We start from the raw sequence: 19,695 nt of genomic DNA, 5'->3' as shown, positions 1-19,695 counted from the left end.
CTTTACATTCATTAAGCTCGGTCCCATTTACTCTGTGCAGGCAAAGCAAGTGCATATATCCCAGACCGATAAAGCATCAGTTCAGAATTACAGAGGAAATAAATGAGACTAAGCCAGAAGTCCAATTTCCAGAGTCCAGCTCACTAAAGCTAAACAAGTACCTTAGATAAATATGGCCTATTCTAAATGAAACGTTAGTGTAATTTGATAACTGTCAATAATTCCCTCATTATGCCTAAATGAGCTTGTCATCCAAGGAGATTGCTGCATGGCTGATCTTAATTTGCTAATAAAAACCACAGAGAAGAATTTCAGCTAAGCTGGAACTATGTGATTCATAAAAGTGCAACAGTGCACTTTTTAAAGCATTCCTTCCCAGTCCTGGCTCCTGACTGGCTGAAGCCCAAAGCCAGTTTGCTCTGCAGCCTGTAAGACGGCAGCTTTGCTATGTAAGAACAATGAGTGATTGTGTCTCTAAATCACTATTATTCCCTAGCCCATTATAGTTAATTTATTTTTAATCATGTTGTATAATAGAAATAAAATCATTGGATTAAGCATATATCTAGCAGCGGGAGCCCATTATCCTTTGACAATGTTCTGTGTCATTGACATTATATCTTCACTGTAGACAGTTTCCTTGCCATCATTAGTCCTAGAATGACTATTGGATTTCAAGGGTTTCTCCCTAATCCATAATAAGATTTACTTGCTAACAGCACAAAACAAAACAAAGATATGCTTCTATTGTTTTACTGCTACAGAATTCTTATTTTAAGCTATTCAGAAAAGTCAAGTATAAATCCAGATATTAAAAGTATTTCAAGTTTTTCTGCATAATTCTTATTCAAGGGAAAGTCTTGGTAACTTTGTAAGCTTTGAATCTTTGTTACTTGCCATGGCTTTATTTTACTTAAGCAATTAACGATACCTTGCCAGTTCTTGAACCAAGTAAGAGCTACTATTTCTTGCACAATGATTTTTTCAGACTGGTTAAAGCAAATCTCAGTACAGTCCACTTTCTCCAGAAAGAGCTACAAGGGGTTCATCAGATTCCATGGAAAGAAAGAGGGAGAAACTTTCCTGCTAAGGTTGCCAGCTATTCCTCTGTGGTAAGTACTAGCTATTAGTCAGCATTAATGCTGGGAGGTTAAAAACTCCTCTGGCATGCTGATCCCCATGGGATAATTCAACAGCTCTTCATTTGTACCAACGGCAGTCACAGTTAAATCTAAAACTAGATTCTTCCACACCCTATTAACAGCAGCATTAGAATGCAGCAGGGACTATCCACAGAAAAAAAGCCTTTTCTGTTATCTCAGAGCTATCTTTGAGGAGGTGGCAGATTTCCCTGTGAAAATTATCCTTATAGATTGCCTCTTATTTAAGGATATGCTGGTGCTATCAAAAAAGTGGTGCCTTTTTTATGCTGAAATTGCTAGCAACACTTAAGAGTCTCTGCACGACTCTTTCAGCTGGGAGAGTAGCTTCAATAGATACCTGCTTTCCATGTATGTAGACAAGCTGTGACACTTTCACCCTTATTGACATGATCTGCATAAACCATGCGGTTTCCATTAAGAAGGGTCCACACAATACAGTCAAGTCTCCATTATCTTGGTTAATAGGAGAATAGAATAACCCAGATAAAGAAAAGACATGCATAATTATTGCTTCCAGATAAGAGCCGGCTCAAATATTTCTGCACTGTGCTCCCCAGACAGAGCTGGTACTTCTGTCAGAGTTTGCCAGCTTAGAGTTTATTAACTCAGGCATTACCTGCACCCATCTGATACAAGCAAGGCAGCTTGGGTGTTTCTATTATTTAATCACTGCACAAATATTCTAGTAACTGAAAATCATCTTGGCTATAATGAAATAACAACTTGCACATTCACCTTTTTCTATGTTCTGATACTGACACAATGTAGACCCAGTCAGGCACGGCCAAGTCAATGTTGAATGTGGAATAATGAGGAAAAGAAAACTATGGATCAAATATAAGAGGAGTAAGTTCAAGACACAACAGAATGCAGAAGGAATACAATGCTGTAGAAGGGCTTTAGATTCACATCTAACAAGGGAACTAAAACAAACACTTCCTCTCTTGTTTCCAGATAGGATTCTCAGAAGAAGCATACTCAGGACTGACACAGGTAACACGTGTGAACTGCAACTACCTTTTAACATGAATTGTCAGAGGTTTCTCTTTTTGTGCTGCGCTGTACTTCCCCAGCCACACTGAACTTTTGTCAGTTATGAGTTCTCATAATGTGTAATCTTCACAGACCTTTTAGTACCAATACATAGCCTTCCTGATCTCAGTGCTGGCATATAAATTGTATTGTTCAGTCACAAGAGACACTAAGTTCTCTTACAGATATATAGACTAAACAGTGTCTTTCCCACTACAGAAAGAAATACAGATTTCTTACAAAGAAAATGAAAATGTCACAAACAACTTTTTTTTTCTGGATTTTTATGGAAGGGGAGGGATTATAAAGAAATAAACTCAGACCTTATGGAATCAGCAACACCATTTCTTAAAACATTGAAGTGAATTATCTTATTGAAACCAAACCATTGCCAGGAAAGTTTTTAATGGTATACTTGTACAAGACATTGTGTTGAGGAATTGATGATTATATTCTGCCACATTCTATGTTGCATTTACAAGTTAGCATTGCCCTGGTTTGTCTGCACATTACAATCAGACAGAGCTACACAACGATGCAAGCCACAGGTCAAGCTGTAAAAGGGAAAATTGATGGGTTTGAGAAATTAGCCATCTCATGAGATGTAACTGGCTACAGAAAGAGCAACTGACAGCAAATCACAGTGCCAAACATATCAAATCCCTAAATATCTGTTCATTTTACTTAAAGCATCACATACAGTGTTTAGATCGCTGCGGAGGTCCTGGACAACATTTTCTATACTCCTGGTATCCTTCAGAATCTCAATGCTTTGCGTATAGGGATTGAAATACACAGAGAAGGGGCGATTGATTGATTTGGCGAAGTCCCTGAAAGTAAAAAAAGAAATTAACTTTTTTTCCCCCAAACTGCTAAAGAAAAGAAAATTACATTTTTGAGACAGGGAAAATAATTTACCTCATCTTTTCTTTGGCTTCTTCAAAACTCTCTGAAACAAAGTAAGCTTCCTGGAATGTAGTGATAAGGCATTCTTGCAAACAGGTTGTCTTTGGATCAAATGTTTTCACATTGGCCTTGTCAGAGAGAGCATGCTGCAAAATACACCACAGGATCTGTTAAACTGGATTTTGATATTGCTGTGTATCTATATCAACTCTTCTTATATACACCTTTTATGGCATTGTTATGTATGTTTCCCACTAATTGGTAGTCCCTCTTGTTTTACATACAGTGTTTTTTTCAGTTTGAACAGTCAACAGAATTTGTTACTTAAAAAAAGGTCTTACTGTGGGAATATTTTTTCCTATAATAATAAAATAATAAAAAGGAGATTAGAAATGCACCTGCCATGAAGACATACAGATCTAAATGTTCAGATGGGAAAAGGAAAGTCATCAAATAACCATTCTTGAAAAATTATCGATACAATTACAGATATGTAGGTCCCCAAAATGCCATTTAGCTAGCAGAATTCATCCTCGTCTTGGTGGGTAAATTTGGTCTGACCAAACCATTCATATAATCTGTGCGTTATATTTTCAGGCCAAAATCATATACTATTTTCCTGACAGTGAAAGTGAAACTACATATCTGAAAACCCATTAAATAATGCCAATGTATTGCATGACCATTAAGTGCATTACTTTTCTGCCACACAACCTGAGTCATGATGCTCCATATAATACTGCAAAGAAAAAATAACTGAACAAACAGACACAAATATGTACAGAAAAGACATTGGGTAGATAAGGCAAATGCTGCTACCCAGAGTAGAGATTTCTGATTAGCCTTTCTCTTTATATGACTTGCACAAGCCACTGGAAAAGAGAGGTTTCAGAACCAAAAATCAGGTACTTTGTGTTGGCTTTTGGATCTACCTGATCTTCTAGAACACATATATTTTCATTCTCACTGCCCCATTATAGAAGTACAAGGTAAGGAAGGAGAGCATATTTAGGTCACCTTTCAACCTTCTTTAGTCCCCTGATATCTACACAGAGTGAAGATGTGCATGAAAAGCATAAAGAAATGACAGAGAGGAAGCAGATCCCTGAGGTCCAAAGGCGCCTCTGATTTCTTTACTTTCTATCTGCATGGATATTCTTTATAATGGAGTAAGGTATTAACCTTAAGGTATTCACCACAACTTTTATCTGTGCTCTTGCTTATGCTCATTTCTAAATCCCTGGGAAAGGCTCTGAAAATATCATACTAGTTCTCAACCTGCAGTCTCCAAATAACAGGACAGAAAACTGGAACAAGAGCCTCTTCCTCCCACCTCCTCCCTCTCCAAAAATAAATACATGAAAAATTAATGCATGGAATCTTAAAATGTCAGGGAATTAACTTTCTTTAGTAAATGTATCTTTTCCTTCTCACAAGGTTTGCTGTTTCTAGCCAGCCATCAGTTAAACAGGTTTAAAAAGAAATATAAAAAATGGTCTGTCAACCATCATCCTCTTCTAAATGGATTGCAGAAGCAGGCTCAACTCATTAGGCCCTGCCTATATCCCTGTTGTCATTTTCCCTCTGCAGAGCTATGACATGGTTGAATGCTTATAAATTAAGGCATTTACTCCTTATATCAAAATGAATTTGCCTTTTTTTCACTAGGAATTATAATAGATTCCCTGGGAGGGCAACTATAGATAAAAATCTCCTCTTAAGATGCCTTTGTACTTCCAGGTGAGACTCGATGCCTCAAATGTCTAAAGCACAAAGTTTCAAAATTCTGACTGGACTGAGTCAAATTAATTCCTTGCAGAGCATCAAGATTATGATACAGACCATGATTTTGTAGGAACTGACTACTTCTGACTCATGGTTTCTTTCCCATACTGTGAAAGGTTCAACAGAAAGGGGGACAGTGTTAACATCTCTACTTACTAATGGCTTCTGATGGGCCAGGCCCGGTCCTTGGGACTGAAATTATCAGTAGAGAAGGGATTCAGCCTGTTGGGCTCCTACATTGTATTCAACTGCTCTAATCACTGAGCCCTAATTTTATAAAAAGAGAGAGTTGAAAGAGAAGGAAAGGCTGACTATCACAAGGGATGTCCTCTGAGAAAGCCTTTCTTGTTATTCTCCTCAGATTATACACATGAAGTGACTCATACTTTCTGGATCCCAGTTTAGTTATACGTGAACAGAGCTGCTGCTTCACAAAGCAGCTCTGCAGAGAGTGGAACATGAAGACACTGGAAAATGTACAAACTGGAAACCAAGAGTTTCAAAATTAGGTGACAACTGATCAGTTATTCTTAGAATTGCAGTTTGGGAACGAAGTGTGCAAATTCTGATGAATGCCCACCTGAGATAGCTGTGTCCCTTCCAGAATATGTTCTTCTGGCTTTTAGATCAAGTAGGAATTGTCATGGCTACCAAAGCAATGTTTCCATCTTTGCAAGTCTGGATGGTGTTTTCAAATTCTGCAGCCTGGCCATCTGTAACACCTGCTATTGAGTTGATACACTAACACCAGCAATGCCAGAGTTCAGCAGCAACTGAACTAAGCCTGCAGACAAACCTTCAGAGAGGCTATAAACTGTTTAGTCTGAACTAGAATGGTTAAGACACTGACCCAAAGTTGGCTAGAGCATTTATCAGAAACATTACACTGCTCTAAAATGTTGGTCCTTGGCACTCTCAGCATTATGAAGTACATAATCTCAACGAAAAACATTGGTCTGTCCAAAAGCTTTCTACTTCAGGCCTGTATTTTTTTACACATATGTTATTCACTTATGGTTTGGTTGGACATTCAGTTCTTTAGTGAACTCAAATGAGTAAGTACGCAATACAGATTTCTCCATCAGAAACCTCTTTTGTTATCCACCTCCAATTAGATGTTAGGGTTAACACTCATATGGAAAATAGCTTTTGGTGAAATAGAGCATCTCACCATCCTGTGGATCTGCGATAACTGTCTCTAATGGCCCATACATACAGACCATACTGGTAAAACTAATAAAACTATTGGTGATTCTCCTTCAGTTCAAGAAATAAGAATTGGAGTGAAACTTCCGAATGAATCATCACTGATTCTCAGGAAAAGCAGAAGTATCAGAAAACTTAAGAATTAGACAGTCATCCATACCAAAAATCAGCACAACAATAAAGAAATGCCTCCACTCCCTGCCAGAAAAAAAGTTAAAAGAGTGATTGAAGTACCTAACCACAGGTCTCTAAGGCCCAGGCTGTGTGATGCATTGTACAGAGATTGGAAGATACAGCACAGGATCGAAAGAAGACTTTTACATGTTTCTGCAGTGGCAGCTGGTCAGAAATACTAGGGCATGTCAGAAGGCACCCGGCATTTACACTGCACAACTGTGAATCATTTCCTAAGTGACCACTATCATTGACACATGAAAAAAGAGTTTGGTCTTGTAATTTCTCCTTTGAGTATAAAAATGGAGTGCAATAATACAACCCAGAGCTTTTCAGTTTTGAGAAAAAAATTACTAAAAAAACCCAAAAAGTAAAATCTTCAGCTAGCAAGGGAAAAACTTGAGATGAGTTATAAATACTGCACTATCTGAGAAGTACAGGAGGGCAGAATAAGAACACAGGTGAGAAGCTGTGTGTGTGCCAGCACTGATTTTATCACCTTGTTTTCCCAGGGGGAGTACACAGAGTCTTGGAAAACCTGCTTTTAAGTGTTTTCCTGCTTATCCACAACATGAGTCGTGAATCTGACAGTGTCCTGATATTACCAGAAAATTTTATTCAACAGTATAATTTTATATATTGTCTATAAAAATACAGAAAAAAACTCTCCATTTAAAGAGTCTTAAAATGAGCATCTGGGATACAGGAGCTGTTTTCTTCATCTTCTTCAGAAAACAAAGCTAAAATTTGCATTTGAATCCTTTTGGTTACAAAATTTAATGCTGGCACTTCTTAAAATAAATTATCATTAAAACAAAATAACACAATTGGATACTGTATGTGACTTTAAAAATTCATAGAGAGGTTTGAAGTCTACCTCTCTGTTCAATATAGAAGCATACTACATGGATATATGACTTGATCTACAGCCAGCTGAAGTTGATAGGAGACTCCTTTAATGAAAGAGTTCAAGAGAGCATCACACAAAGTAAATGGATTAAAGTTTCTGAAGACATTTGAACTGCCTTTTAGAAACAGTTTTAATAATTGAAATGTACATTATTTCCGCCTTATCTCTAAGCCCCAAATACATACTGTGTAATAGTGTTAGCTAGAGTTAACCTGACTATATTAGGCAGAACATTTTATAACTACTTACTGTATTATTCACTTCCCCCAGGCTTCATTTTTAATCTTCTCTTTCTCCTTATTTTGTTGTGCTTTTAATTTTTTTTTTACTTGATGCTTCCATAGCATGCACATCAGGAGATGCATTTTTCAATATCTGAAATTCTAAGTCTAAATACTGAGTGGGGAAAAATATTTGAAGGGAATCCTCTCTTGATAGCTAATTTCTCTAGCTTTTACAGTTCTTTATTACTAGAGCTGTTGACCAGATTTGCAAATTGGAGCATTGTAATACAGAAAAATGGATGACTAAACAAGCTGTTCACTTCTCTGAAAGGCCCAAATACTGCTTGCCAGTTCTACCCTGCAAATAGACTAATTTATTTCTAGAAATTCATATAGATTATACATAAAATTGGCCACCATTTTATTTCCTGTGAATACCTCTACACTGAAAAGAGAGCTGATAGGGACAGCAGTTGGAGAAAGATCTTTCTTCTTGCTTACAAAAGCATATTAATAACAAATGCCTGTGCAGTCTAGAGTGCACCCTCGGTAAATCTGAAGACAACACCAAACTGGCCAGGAACATTGCTCTGCTGGAGGTTAGGGAGGCTCTGCGGAGGGATCTGCACAGGATGGATCGATGGACTGAGGCCAGTCATTGAAGTTCAGTGTGCTGTGCCCAAGTGCTGTGCCCTGTACATGGCTCCCACCAACCCCTGGCAGCACTACAGGCTGGGGGAAGAGTGACTAGAAAGTGGCACACCAGAAGAGGACCTGGGGGTGCTGGTCAACAGCACCTGAACACGAGCCAGCAGTGTGCCCAGGTGGCCAAGAAAGCCAATGGCATCCTGGCCTGTATCAGCAACAGTGTGGCCAGCAGGACCAGGGCAGTGATTGTCCCGCTGTACTCGACACTGGTGAGGCTGCACTTCAAGTACTGTGTCCAGTTTTGGGCCTCTCACTAGAAGAAAGACACTGAGGTGCTGGAGGGTGTCCAGAGAAGGGCAATGGAGCTGGGGAAGGGGCTGGACCACAAGTCTGATGAGGAGCAGTTGAGGGAACTGGGCTTGTTTAGCCTGGAGAAAAGGGAACTCAGGAGAGATCTTATCACTCTCTAAAGTTACCTGCAAGGAGGTTGTAGCCAGGTGGGGTTTGGTCTCTTCTCCTAAGTAAAAAGTGACAGGAAAGTGGAACTGGCTCCAAGTTGTGCCAGGGGAGGTTTAGATTGGATATTAAGAAAAATTTCTTCACAGAAAAGGTTGTCAAACATTGTAGTAGGCTGCCCAGGAAAGTGGTTGAGTCACCATCCCTGGAGCTATTTAAAGGATGTGTGGATATGACACTTGAGGACATGGCTTGGCAGTGCTGGGCTAACAATAGGACTTGATCATCTTAGAGATCTTTTCCAACCTAAACTGTTCTATGACTCTATACAGTCAAAGTAGCAAAATTCAACATTTCAATATCTGCCTTCCTAGTGACAGGGATACACAAGTATTTGAACTTCTTCACAGAAGTGAGTACGGGCCACAGTCACTCCCATCTTAAGTATGGCAGTAGTTATTTCTGAAAGGATGTCTTCACCGTGACACCTATGAGAAGTACGAGTGTTGTACACATGAGGGGGAGATGTCATGGCCATGCAAACTGAGTCTCCTATTCATCCTCACTCATCACCAAAACAGCCAGTATTGTTCTCTTCATTTTCAGAGCACTTGCTACCATCCATAAGGATTTCAGTTACAATCAGGATATTGATATAACCAGGATCTCAGTAACACTCTATTAGCATGGTTTCTCAGATATCTTCAGGTCAAGGAAAAAATCTGCCCTCCCAGTAGGTGCTAAGAGGGAGATTGCTTTCCCAGGAAACAGTAGAGACTGACAATGGCTTGATGAAAGGCTCTGCACCAAAGTAATGGGTGTCCAGACATTCTCCTTCCTAAGTTCTGCCTGATATATCTTGTTGATAAGAAGCACATTCATGTGCTTGTGGTCAAGAAATGGCTTCTCCTATGGTCATTTTATCAGAAAACTTAGTAGCTTTTTGCATTTTTTCCTTTATTTTTACCTTCTGTTCTACCCTGGAGCACACTCCCACAAAGACTTTCTGAACATTTTTCACCTAATCAGTCCTTTCATGGAGACTATGTCTACTTGTCGTATGGTGCTGTTCTGTTCCCACAGCACACAAGTGCTTAGTTTCTCAGTAACTGAAATGTCTAACTTAAGTCCCTAAGTTCACTATATGCAAGATCTGGTGAAATTTAGTATCTTACAATGCACAAAAGGTCAAATCAGATGATCTAATAGTCCACTCTGGCATCATATATACAAAATATGTATGTCGTGTAATAGAAAAGTATATAAAATTATTGACTTATGGCAAAATAATTATGATATATATCTGGCCATACCACTGTAGCAGATCAATATAGTCCATTAATGTGCAGATTATTTAGCTTTCAGTGTAGCTTTTCAAAAGGATTATTCTTTCCATTTATACTCTGAGATTACTGCCGAGCAAAGAACATAGATCTGGGATCACAGACGTGTGATACCAAATATGCAAACTTGACAAGAATAATGCATTTGTTTATGACATTGATGGCAGAAGATTTATTATGTTCTTGACTATTCATGTCCTTTTTTTTATGCCCTTAGATTTTGTAAATGATGTGGTAGGTATTTTCAGGGTCATCACCTAGCGACTACAACTGTTAGTTTAAATAACTGTTAGTTTAAATAATTCTTTACAGAATCCTGCACAGTTTGGGGCTCAGCAGTGAATGTTGTTGGGCCAAAGAAAAACAAATGGGACATGTTAATCTATTTCATTTAACCATCTTTGCACTGTGAGTATAAAATATTGCCAGACAGACATAGGATGCTTCTGTGGCTGAAGTATGCACAGAACTTAGTGCAACCCTAATGCATTCAAAGAAAAAATACTAGAGAGGGTAATTTACTTCAACATTTTTTTACTACTAGGAGGAATAGCAGTTTGACTAATGAGCTTCACCACAAATATTCTCAGTTACAGATAAAACAAACAGCAAAAAGGGACTGAGATACTTCTGTTAAACTGCTAGGTAGTTCACTGAAAGCCAGCCCAGGAGGGTGGGAAGATGTTTAAACACAAATAAACAATAGATATATTGCAAAATAGTTTTCAATACTCTTCTGTTTATGCTTTCTAAATCCAAATGTTTACCTGCAAAGCCACCAAGAGTTCATTTGGGTCCCTGAAGATAGTATTCCTCCCTCTCTCTACCCTTCCCTGCCATCTTACCAACATAGAGATGTATCATGTCCCAAAATACTACAGCTGTGACAAAATACTTTTTGACTGTTCCTTATGTTTTCCAGGCATAAAAAGAGGCAATAAATGATCCACTATAACTACTAACACCATGCAAGGTTAAACACTTTCACCTTTACAAGAATAGGGCTCTATGTACTGTCACACAGGCAAGTTCAACATGAGTTTATATGCCCTCCTTAATTTTAAACATGATTAATCTACTGAATCAAGATATTAAGGAATGTTGTCCTTTTCATATCAGTAATGAATCCACTCAAATACACTGGATTACTTAGAACAGAATCATGTCTGGTTTCTAGCATTTTTTGTAGGTACTAAAAATGTGTGCTTCTCATCCAAACAAAGCTTTTTGAGCCCAGGGTACTCTTACCTGTTAGAGCCCTTGAGCCTCCTTTTACAAGAAATGAAAATTCAAACAGAAATAAATTTTGTAGTTTATATTTGCTTTGGTACTTTGGGCCTTACAAGTCCATTTCATGCTTCAAGTGCCAGCTGATATTTCAAACAAAGCTTTTAGGTCAATACAATATTTTAAATATAAGCTTTTTATCTTGAGAATTTTAACTGTTACTCGAAAGTCAATATATTTATATCCAACTATTATTTTACGAAGATTAAAAGTTGACTCTGCTTTCAGGGTACCCACCTTTAATTCTCCGATAGAAGACAGAAGTCCTGCCCCATAAGCACGCAGTTGTCCTTCTTGCTTGCAAAGGCCAAATTCAATCGTAAAGAAATAGCACTGTAAAATATACAGATATTCAGACACACATAGTATAGTTGCAACCAGGCACTTCAGCAATAACAATCAGTATCATATTCACTTGCTTGTCCCATTTCTTCAGAATTATCTATTTTTAATATAAACTCAGATAAAGTATAGTATTACTGCTAAGTAATTCAAGTGTCATGTTCAGCAGTAAGGGAGCTTTGCACAAAAATGTGAGATTTTGGTCTGTGTCGGGGTACCCAAGCAGTTCACAGGAATAAGCAGTAAGGAGCAGACAAGCAAGATCATTTTCAGGTGTCAAAGGTGTTGATAGAATCCTACAGAGATTTTTGAAACCTTCAGAAATAAATGGGATGACTTGAAATAAAATCCTGCAAGGTAGTTGGTCTGACTGTCTAGGAACATCTGAAGATCTCTAAGATGTAGCTCAGGGCACTCAGTTTTAAGCTCAAGTTGATACCACTTTAAAGTCTGCAATGTACTTAAGTGCTGTCGTGAGTAAGAAAGAAGTTTCTCACATGTACGTGCTTAAGAGCCTTTTGAGCTGAGGCCTTATTCTTCACTAGATTTTACTCTGTCATAAATAAAGAACTAATATGGCATTTGGATTCTTAAATTGCAGAAAGAAAATTATACTTAGTCAAATTAATTCACTTGATCAAACCCTTACAATTGTTCTTTAGGTTCTACATTCAATCAGGTAACATATCTGACCATAAAACTGATGAGAAGCTGTGAAAAGAGATGTGCTAAATCAACATAACAGTACTGTATCTAACTTTGCTGTGCCCACACAACAAAGTTTAATATTAGGAAGATCATAAGAAGCACAGATGGCCCACTGTCCACTAAATGCAAAAGATCAAAGTCAATTCTACTCCTATGGTACTGAATTTTAGTTGGGTTTTGTTAAGACACATCAAGATTTCTTTTTTATATTAGATCAAACAGTTGAGAATAAGATAGCACTATTTCTATATATGAAGGTTTTAGGAAGTTGAGTTCTAACTTATGCAATAATATTGCACACATATATACACATATCACTATGTATGTTTTTGTTTATTACATTATCTGACAATTTCAGGTTTTGTGCAAAGAGGCATAACTCCACTGAATCTAGCAGACTTACCTAGCAGATTTACCTAGCAGATGTCTTTGCATGAAATATGAATTTAGGATGAGAAATAGCCCAGTATTTTGTACTAAATTTTAATTTTTTTAAATAACTTCAGACTGGATCCTAATACAAGTGGTTTTTTCCACTCACTTCCTCCTTAACTCCCAACTCTTCCAGACTATCATATTAAATGTAGTAGACCAGAAATTAACATCTCTTTTAAGTTCAACAGATCTTTAGAAATTCAGAAATTATTAATTGCTTAGATTCACAGACATTTCTGTAGAACTAGTGATTCATTCTGTAGAGCTAGTAGAAGGGTATAATAAAAAAAAAAAAACACATGAGCCCTGTGTCTGATTCAAACCTACTAAGTCAGCTGAGAAGAAGGAACAGCTGCAGAGACTTCAAATGTCTTAAGTCAGTTCCATCACAGAAGTCGAACACACTGATATCCATAAAGGGAGGTGAAAACACGACATCATGAAACAAAACAAAACAAAGAAACAAGCCCCCAAAAAATCAAATTTCCACCTCTGGTTTTGCTATTGACTCAGGTAAATCAAGCAGGCGTAAAATTTTTCGGTACATCCAATGAGCTGAAGTCACCACTTAGGAGGTGGCCCAGACAACTGGTTTCCAGAAATATCATCTAGCTGACAAAGAGCCAGGTACACCAAACAATGAAGGCATCACTGTAGAATTAATGAGTGAAGCTGAGAGAACTACCACAAAGAGTACAAACTTAGCTTTCCTGCCTAAATATTTTGCCAGCAAAACCATCAGTCCTGGTTCTATACAAGCTAACACTGTCAGCAACAAACTACTCAGCTTCACACTTAAATCCCAGGAACATCTTCCTTAACTCCCTTAAAGGAACCTATCAGGTAGTAGTTCTTACACAGTGAACATGAGCATTCTGACAGACATACAGAAGGATTTGACTCTTGATAAAACACAGTGATCGTGCTCATTTTCACTCTTAAAAACAACAAAAAGAAGGAGTCTGATGTTTGTCTGTTATAGATCTGTAAGAGCAGTACTTTGTCTCCATATGTGGGACACCTTTACTGTTGATCTTTCTTAGGCTGACGAAGACCAAAACCAATGTCATGCTGCTCCCAAGAGAAAGTCAAATGCCCACTTAAGCAATCTATAGGGCTAGCAGAGCTAGCCCTATAGAAGAGGGGAGAGAAACATTCTTTACTCCTCTGAGGATGTGTGCTCCAGGGAATGGAAAGGGCAGAAGGCAGAGAGCTAGCACAGGCACAGGAGAGAGCAATCCCTGCTGTCCAGGGTGAACAGTATCCTGTTCACAAGACAGGGAGAACTAGATTCCACTTCCTCCTTGATGGATAGACAGCACATAAAGAGGGGGCTTCTTTTACATCAGTTCAAAAATTATTATAATTGTTACTAATATAAAAGAGTCATATTTATGAGCCAACACTTGCTGGTGAGAACCAATCTCTAGTATTTATAAGACTTGTACTCTCAGTAAAGACTTGTACTCTCAGTAACTAACTAAAATAAAACACATAAATGGCAATACATCTGTCTACTACTAACTTGTGATATCAAACTACAGCATCAAGAGAAGCCCTTCAAATTAAAAGCTGATTTGTAAATTTGCCATATGCAACAACTACAATTTTGTATTTAAGAGAGCCCTGCTTAGCCAAGAAAGTGCAATAGCTCACCCAATGCTGCCATCTTCAGATGGTTAGACAGTGATACACAATTCCCCCCACCTGTCTACTCAGACACACAGAGGTGGCTCAGTGCACTAGAGCTTGCAGGCTTTGGTAAGTTGCGTTCTCAAGCCCATGAACATCGAGGCATACTGATAAGGAGTTTAAATATTAACTATATAGCGACATTTTTTATAGACCAGTCACATAGATACCCCACTAAATGCCTCTCTTTGTATGGTAAACTACAGTTGTGATACTCTATATTATACACAGGATAAGTGCACTGGAGTGGGAAAGACTGAACAAAGCAATGACTGTTGAGATGAATGTTTCTTTAAGCCTCACCTGAAGAAAAATTTTATTATTACACTGCTGTTGCAGGTAGGCTGGTGAATGCAAGCACAAACAGGGGCATCCAAGCTCACGTGCTCTGATTTCAAATCTTGTACCTGTCTCTGGCATAGTCCCTAGACTGTGGCCCAGATATTTATTTCCTCTACAAACTACAGCAATATCTGGTTACCTACCTTTACTTTCAGCTCCACCTCCTGTTTTGGGGTGAAGTGTTGATTTACTACAATCAATAGATAGGCTCTTGAAATAGGAAAGGTGGCTTTCCACATTCCATAAATTCTGAAGTTCTCAAAGAGCCTTACACTAAAACGCTGTTTTGTTAGTCAAATGAATAAAATGAGATGAAGAATCAAAGTGCCAAATGAGGGATTAGAAATAATTTTTATACCAAGTGACATCAATCAAGATGGTGCCAGGAACACAAGACAGTGTTCAGTATGATTTTATTCTATTTCTCTTATTAATTCAAAAATATATGAAGGATACTTTGCAGTCATGCCTATAAAACACTGTCTAATCGGTTCAAAAATTATTCAGCAGATGCACAGAAGAAAATCCAATTAAGGGCTATAAAATACTAATAGAGCAGATTTCTTCCTTCAGAGCCCTTGAATCAAAAGTCATTGGCAACTAAAGCAGTACATCAGGAAAATACCACCATATGGCTTTAGACATACATTGTCCTGCAGATGTCTGCAACTTGTCTGTGTCAGAGACAAGATACTGGGATAGCTTGTCTGGCCAAGTATATTTGTGATTTTAGGAGTCAGATCAGTTGTCCTGCTATTGATAGGAAAGATAGAGAGAAGATCAAGCCCTGGCAAACTCCAAACCTGGTCTCTAGGGTAAACACGGTGACTTTTCTTCACATTCAGATGCTGCCCTGCATTATAAACTGGACTAAAAAGAGAGAAAGAGAAAAATCAGTGACAGCTATGACAGCTAACAGAAAAAAATGTTATTCAAGGGTGCTGAGATATTTTCAAAGGCAGGAAAAAAGGTCTGATAGGCTCAATTCTCCTCACCTGTCTGGTTTCTAAGCCTCTGAAAATCCCTTCTCACACCACATCATTTTGCATTTGAGAATCTCCCTCCTGGGACCTGTGCAAAGAGCTTCCTCATGATGTTGAGTCCTAGTGTCACAGAGTCAGTAGTTCAAAATCTGACTTGTCCATAAAAAGGCCTTTCAAGCCATTCCATTCTGCTGAATTTTCTTATGGTATAGCTGGAGACCGATACTTGCATTCACTTGGCAATTTTCAGCATGATGCATAGCATTTTATCTCTTAATTTTTTTCTCTACAAATACCTTATAAAAATGTTGTCAGAATGAGTCCTGAGAACACCAATCATGTCAAGAGCTGATTCACTTGAGCTCCCTGCCACAAGGGGGGAAGAATGAGAGACTGCATAATTGCATGACTGCAATCCCGGTACATGGGCAGGAAGACTCACCACTACAAGAACTGCCAATGTCATGGGGCTACAGCCCCATGTGCAGCAGCACAATCAATTTATATGTATATAAAATTACTTGCCATGAAGACAATACAACTAATTATATATGTAAGTACTTGCAAGACCAGTGCCAAATAAATGCCCTTAAGAAAATATACTTACATTGTTTCTACTGGATTTCAGATTTCAAAGGATATTTGAATGAACCACTCAATTCAAATGCATGTGATACACTCACAACATGCAAAGATTAATTCCTTTTTCTTTAGGAGTCTTTTGATATTTCAGCTTTTAAAATATTCACCTAGAGATTAAATCTCTCATACAGTTGTAATTATATAATAAATAAATAATTATATACCACTGAAAGACTTTTTAAAATCCCATTGTTAGAAATTTATCCTAAGAATTAATGAAATAGAAGTGTTTTCATTCCTCCTGTAAAAGGTGCTCAAATTGCAAGCAACTCTCAACTCAGAAATATATATGGCTCTCATTTGTGCTTTCTTTCTTCATTCAGAACTGGTGCAAATAAATTTTTTAATGGTTGCTTATTTTTCAATCTCAAAGACATCAATAGTCACAAAAAAACCCCAAAAAACAGCTGGCATTTCACATTTGACTGAATTATTCAAAATTCACAGTCTGTTGAGTAGTATCAGGAATGCTCTACTACAAGAAACAGATAGATGTAACACAGGTAACCCAGGCAACTAGCCAATTCAGCCTAGTGCTGGAGTCCAGACCTCAAGCAATACCAGCTATTTGACAGCTATTCATGTGGGAACATTATTGAGTAGAAATGCAGGGAGATTTTTGAACAACAAATAAATCTCATGATGAGCTTGTGAATAGATCAAAAGCAGAAAAGAAGTAAAATTCAATAGCTAAGTCTCATTATAGTTTATTCAGCTACCTCCAACAAAGGCAGTGACCCTATTTACAAACAACAGCATTTCTAAATAAAAAAAAACGAAGTTTAATTCTTCAGGCTTACCTTTTTGAAGCGTTTTGTTTAGTGTGCCACTTTGAAAAGCATTTAGACTCACTGAAATGAAGTTTCCTTTGGGTATTTCAAAGTGAATATATCTAACAATATTCTCATTTTCCCCCTCATCTGACTGCTTCACATTCAGACCTTTCACCAAGGGTGAATGCTTGGAACACTCTCTTTATAAACAGAAGTTTGAGTAGATGTAGTACTGCTCATTAGAGCACTCAGAGATAGGCGCACATGAGCCTTCGCATTTCTGTTGACAGTCACATCACACAATACTACTACATGCAAATTCCTCTAATGCAAGGCTTGACATACTCAGAGAAATCATGGCCTATAGTGAGCACAGGGGGAGTTTAACCCCTCATGAATACTTTGAAATTATGCTTGTTTTTTCAGGACTTTCTGCAGAAAAACTCATAATGGTAATCAAAATAAAATTTTCATAATGAGTTTGTAAGGGAGCAGAAAATATACCTTAAGCAGAACATGTAAGGAGGTATACCTCCTACTCTGGGGAGCCCAGCCAAGACAAGACAATGTGTATGGCAGCAGCCAACCTTGCAGGTGCAATATGATTTCCAGAATAAGACCTGGAGGATGCTACTACTAACAATTTTGTATCTCTTGAATATTTCTGCTGTTCATTCTCACATGGAGGAGGCCCACTTGCTACTCTAAAGAGCAAGCAGACGGAATGGAGGATGAAGCACTTCGGGAATTTTTCTGCTGTTGCAAAAGAAGTTAGCTTCTACACAGCTGAAGTCACTTGGTATCACACTCTATGTTTGAACTACTTCAAAAGAATCTGAACTTAGGTTTTCTCTGTGCAAAGATGATGTCCATCCAGCCCCCTCATTTTATCTCAGTTGAAAACCTTGGAGTCCTCTGGAGGTGACAAATCAGGAACCTCAACACTTAGGCAGAAATTCTGGTGTTTCCTGACAAGGCTGCAATTCCCTTCCACCAAAGCTAGTGATCACAGAGATGGTGCAAAAAATCAATGCCTGGAAAAGCACATTTGCCTCAACTTGCTCAACACCACCAGAAAAAGAACTCCTAGCTGTTTCAACATAATTAACTAACAGTGCTGAAACTTAATATGCAGCTAAGAAGATGAGATCACTGAAACTAGAAACTGCTGCTGAGATAATTGTTAAACATAAGTCATTGAAGCCCTAATGCTTTGCCCTTCCTATTTCCTCTTACCTATCATTTGACTCTTATCTTGAACAACTGCTAAAACCTGGGGGTTTCAGGTTTATTAATTTCATGTGGAGTTATTAAGAAAAAAATTATGTGCAATAATGAACCATCTCCTTTCCACTTTATTTTACATCATATAATATGAGTTCACATTCAGTGTTCCTCATTTTAGCTGAAACGAGTATTTGCTCACTTCTTTTTCAAGCTGTTGATTCAAATTTCAGTCATCCAGAGATTTCACACAGGTAACATAACAGGGACAGTGAGGTCTTCTGACATGTTAGCTGGGACTACAAGAGATAGGGTCCTCTGACAGTCAAAGAAAAAGGAAAAAGGAAAAAGGAAAAAGGAAAAATGAAAAAAGAAAAAAGGAAAAAGGAAAAAGGAAAAAGGAAAAAGGAAAAAAAATAAAAAAGAAAAAAGAAAAAAGAAAAAAGAAAAAAGAAAAAAGAAAAAAGAAAAAAGAAAAAAGAAAAAAGAAAAAAGAAAAAAGAAAAAAGAAAAAAGAAAAAGAAAGGTGAGCAAACCTATCACTTCTGTCCAACCACACTCTTCAGTCTATGCTGCCTCATATGACACACTTGGTTCATTAAGATCCCTCAAAATTCACAGGCTGCAAGCAGGGACTGTCTTTATGGCTTTGCCATTCCTGTTTTCCAGATCTTTGCCCTGCTACACTTACAAACCAGGACTTGGAATTAACACAGCCTGTCAAAACAAGAACAGTCCTGATTTCATAGGCTCTAGGGGCAAGGACTAGCACCCCATAGTGTTCTCCTCAGCTTTGTGGTTTATGTTACTGCTTGGAGAGTATGACTCCTCCAGCAAAGAGCAAGGGACTTGAACACTGACAGGAGGCATCACACAAGTGAGAGCAAAATTTGTAATATATACACATACAAAGAGATCATTTGCCTGTCCTGTGCCTGACTGCATACTCATTTGATGGGTCATTGACCCTAGGACTGTTACCCCAAATTGTGAATTGCCTTGCTTAGAAGAATACCCTACGAACAGACAAGAACCACCTCAAACACTTGTCTTCCCCCAGCATCCAGGCCAGAATCTCTACAGATGCCTAGCTCAGTCCTCAGGACCCATTTACCACAGTTACTGGTAGACCTCAGCACTGGTCCAAAGTTGTTTGTCCTTCTCTAAAAGACCACCTTCCACTTCACAGCAAGCATGCTAAGCTGGAGACTCAGAAGAGAAAGCATAAAATTGCAACACTCCATGAAATACCAAGAAAACTTCTTCAGGTTGGGAAGGAAGAGTTCATCCTCTTGAAAATGCTGCAATGCTCCAAGGAAACCTCAAAAGGGGAAAACTGGCACAGGATTCTCTTCCACTTATCCTGGGAGAAGCTTTTGACAGACTGGTACAGTAAATCCACAGATTATCAAGTAGCAAA

The 19,695-nt window shown here is 38.1% G+C and overlaps 1 protein-coding gene across 1 annotated transcript in view; it reads right to left on the bottom strand.

Annotated features, from left to right (window-relative positions):
• Nucleotides 1–2,559: 2,559 nt before the first annotated feature.
• The window catches only part of TPH2 (tryptophan hydroxylase 2), a 49,863-nt gene continuing 32,727 nt past the window's right edge, over nt 2,560–19,695 (bottom strand). The window contains exons 9-11 of the mRNA XM_085045066.1: nt 11,372–11,467; nt 3,114–3,247; nt 2,560–3,025 (exon numbers count right to left, since the gene is read on the bottom strand). Of these exons, the coding sequence (XP_084901192.1) occupies nt 2,851–3,025; nt 3,114–3,247; nt 11,372–11,467 (405 nt within the window). The 3' untranslated portion in view covers nt 2,560–2,850. The remainder of the gene's footprint in view (nt 3,026–3,113; nt 3,248–11,371; nt 11,468–19,695) is intronic.

This window comes from Lichenostomus cassidix, chromosome 1Aa, assembly GCF_008360975.1.
Source record: "Lichenostomus cassidix isolate B80296 chromosome 1Aa, HeHo_3.0, whole genome shotgun sequence".
Classification (NCBI taxonomy): domain Eukaryota; kingdom Metazoa; phylum Chordata; class Aves; order Passeriformes; family Meliphagidae; genus Lichenostomus; species Lichenostomus cassidix.
The sequence above is the reverse complement of the archived record's forward strand: the minus strand, read 5'-3'. Positions and strand labels throughout refer to the sequence as shown.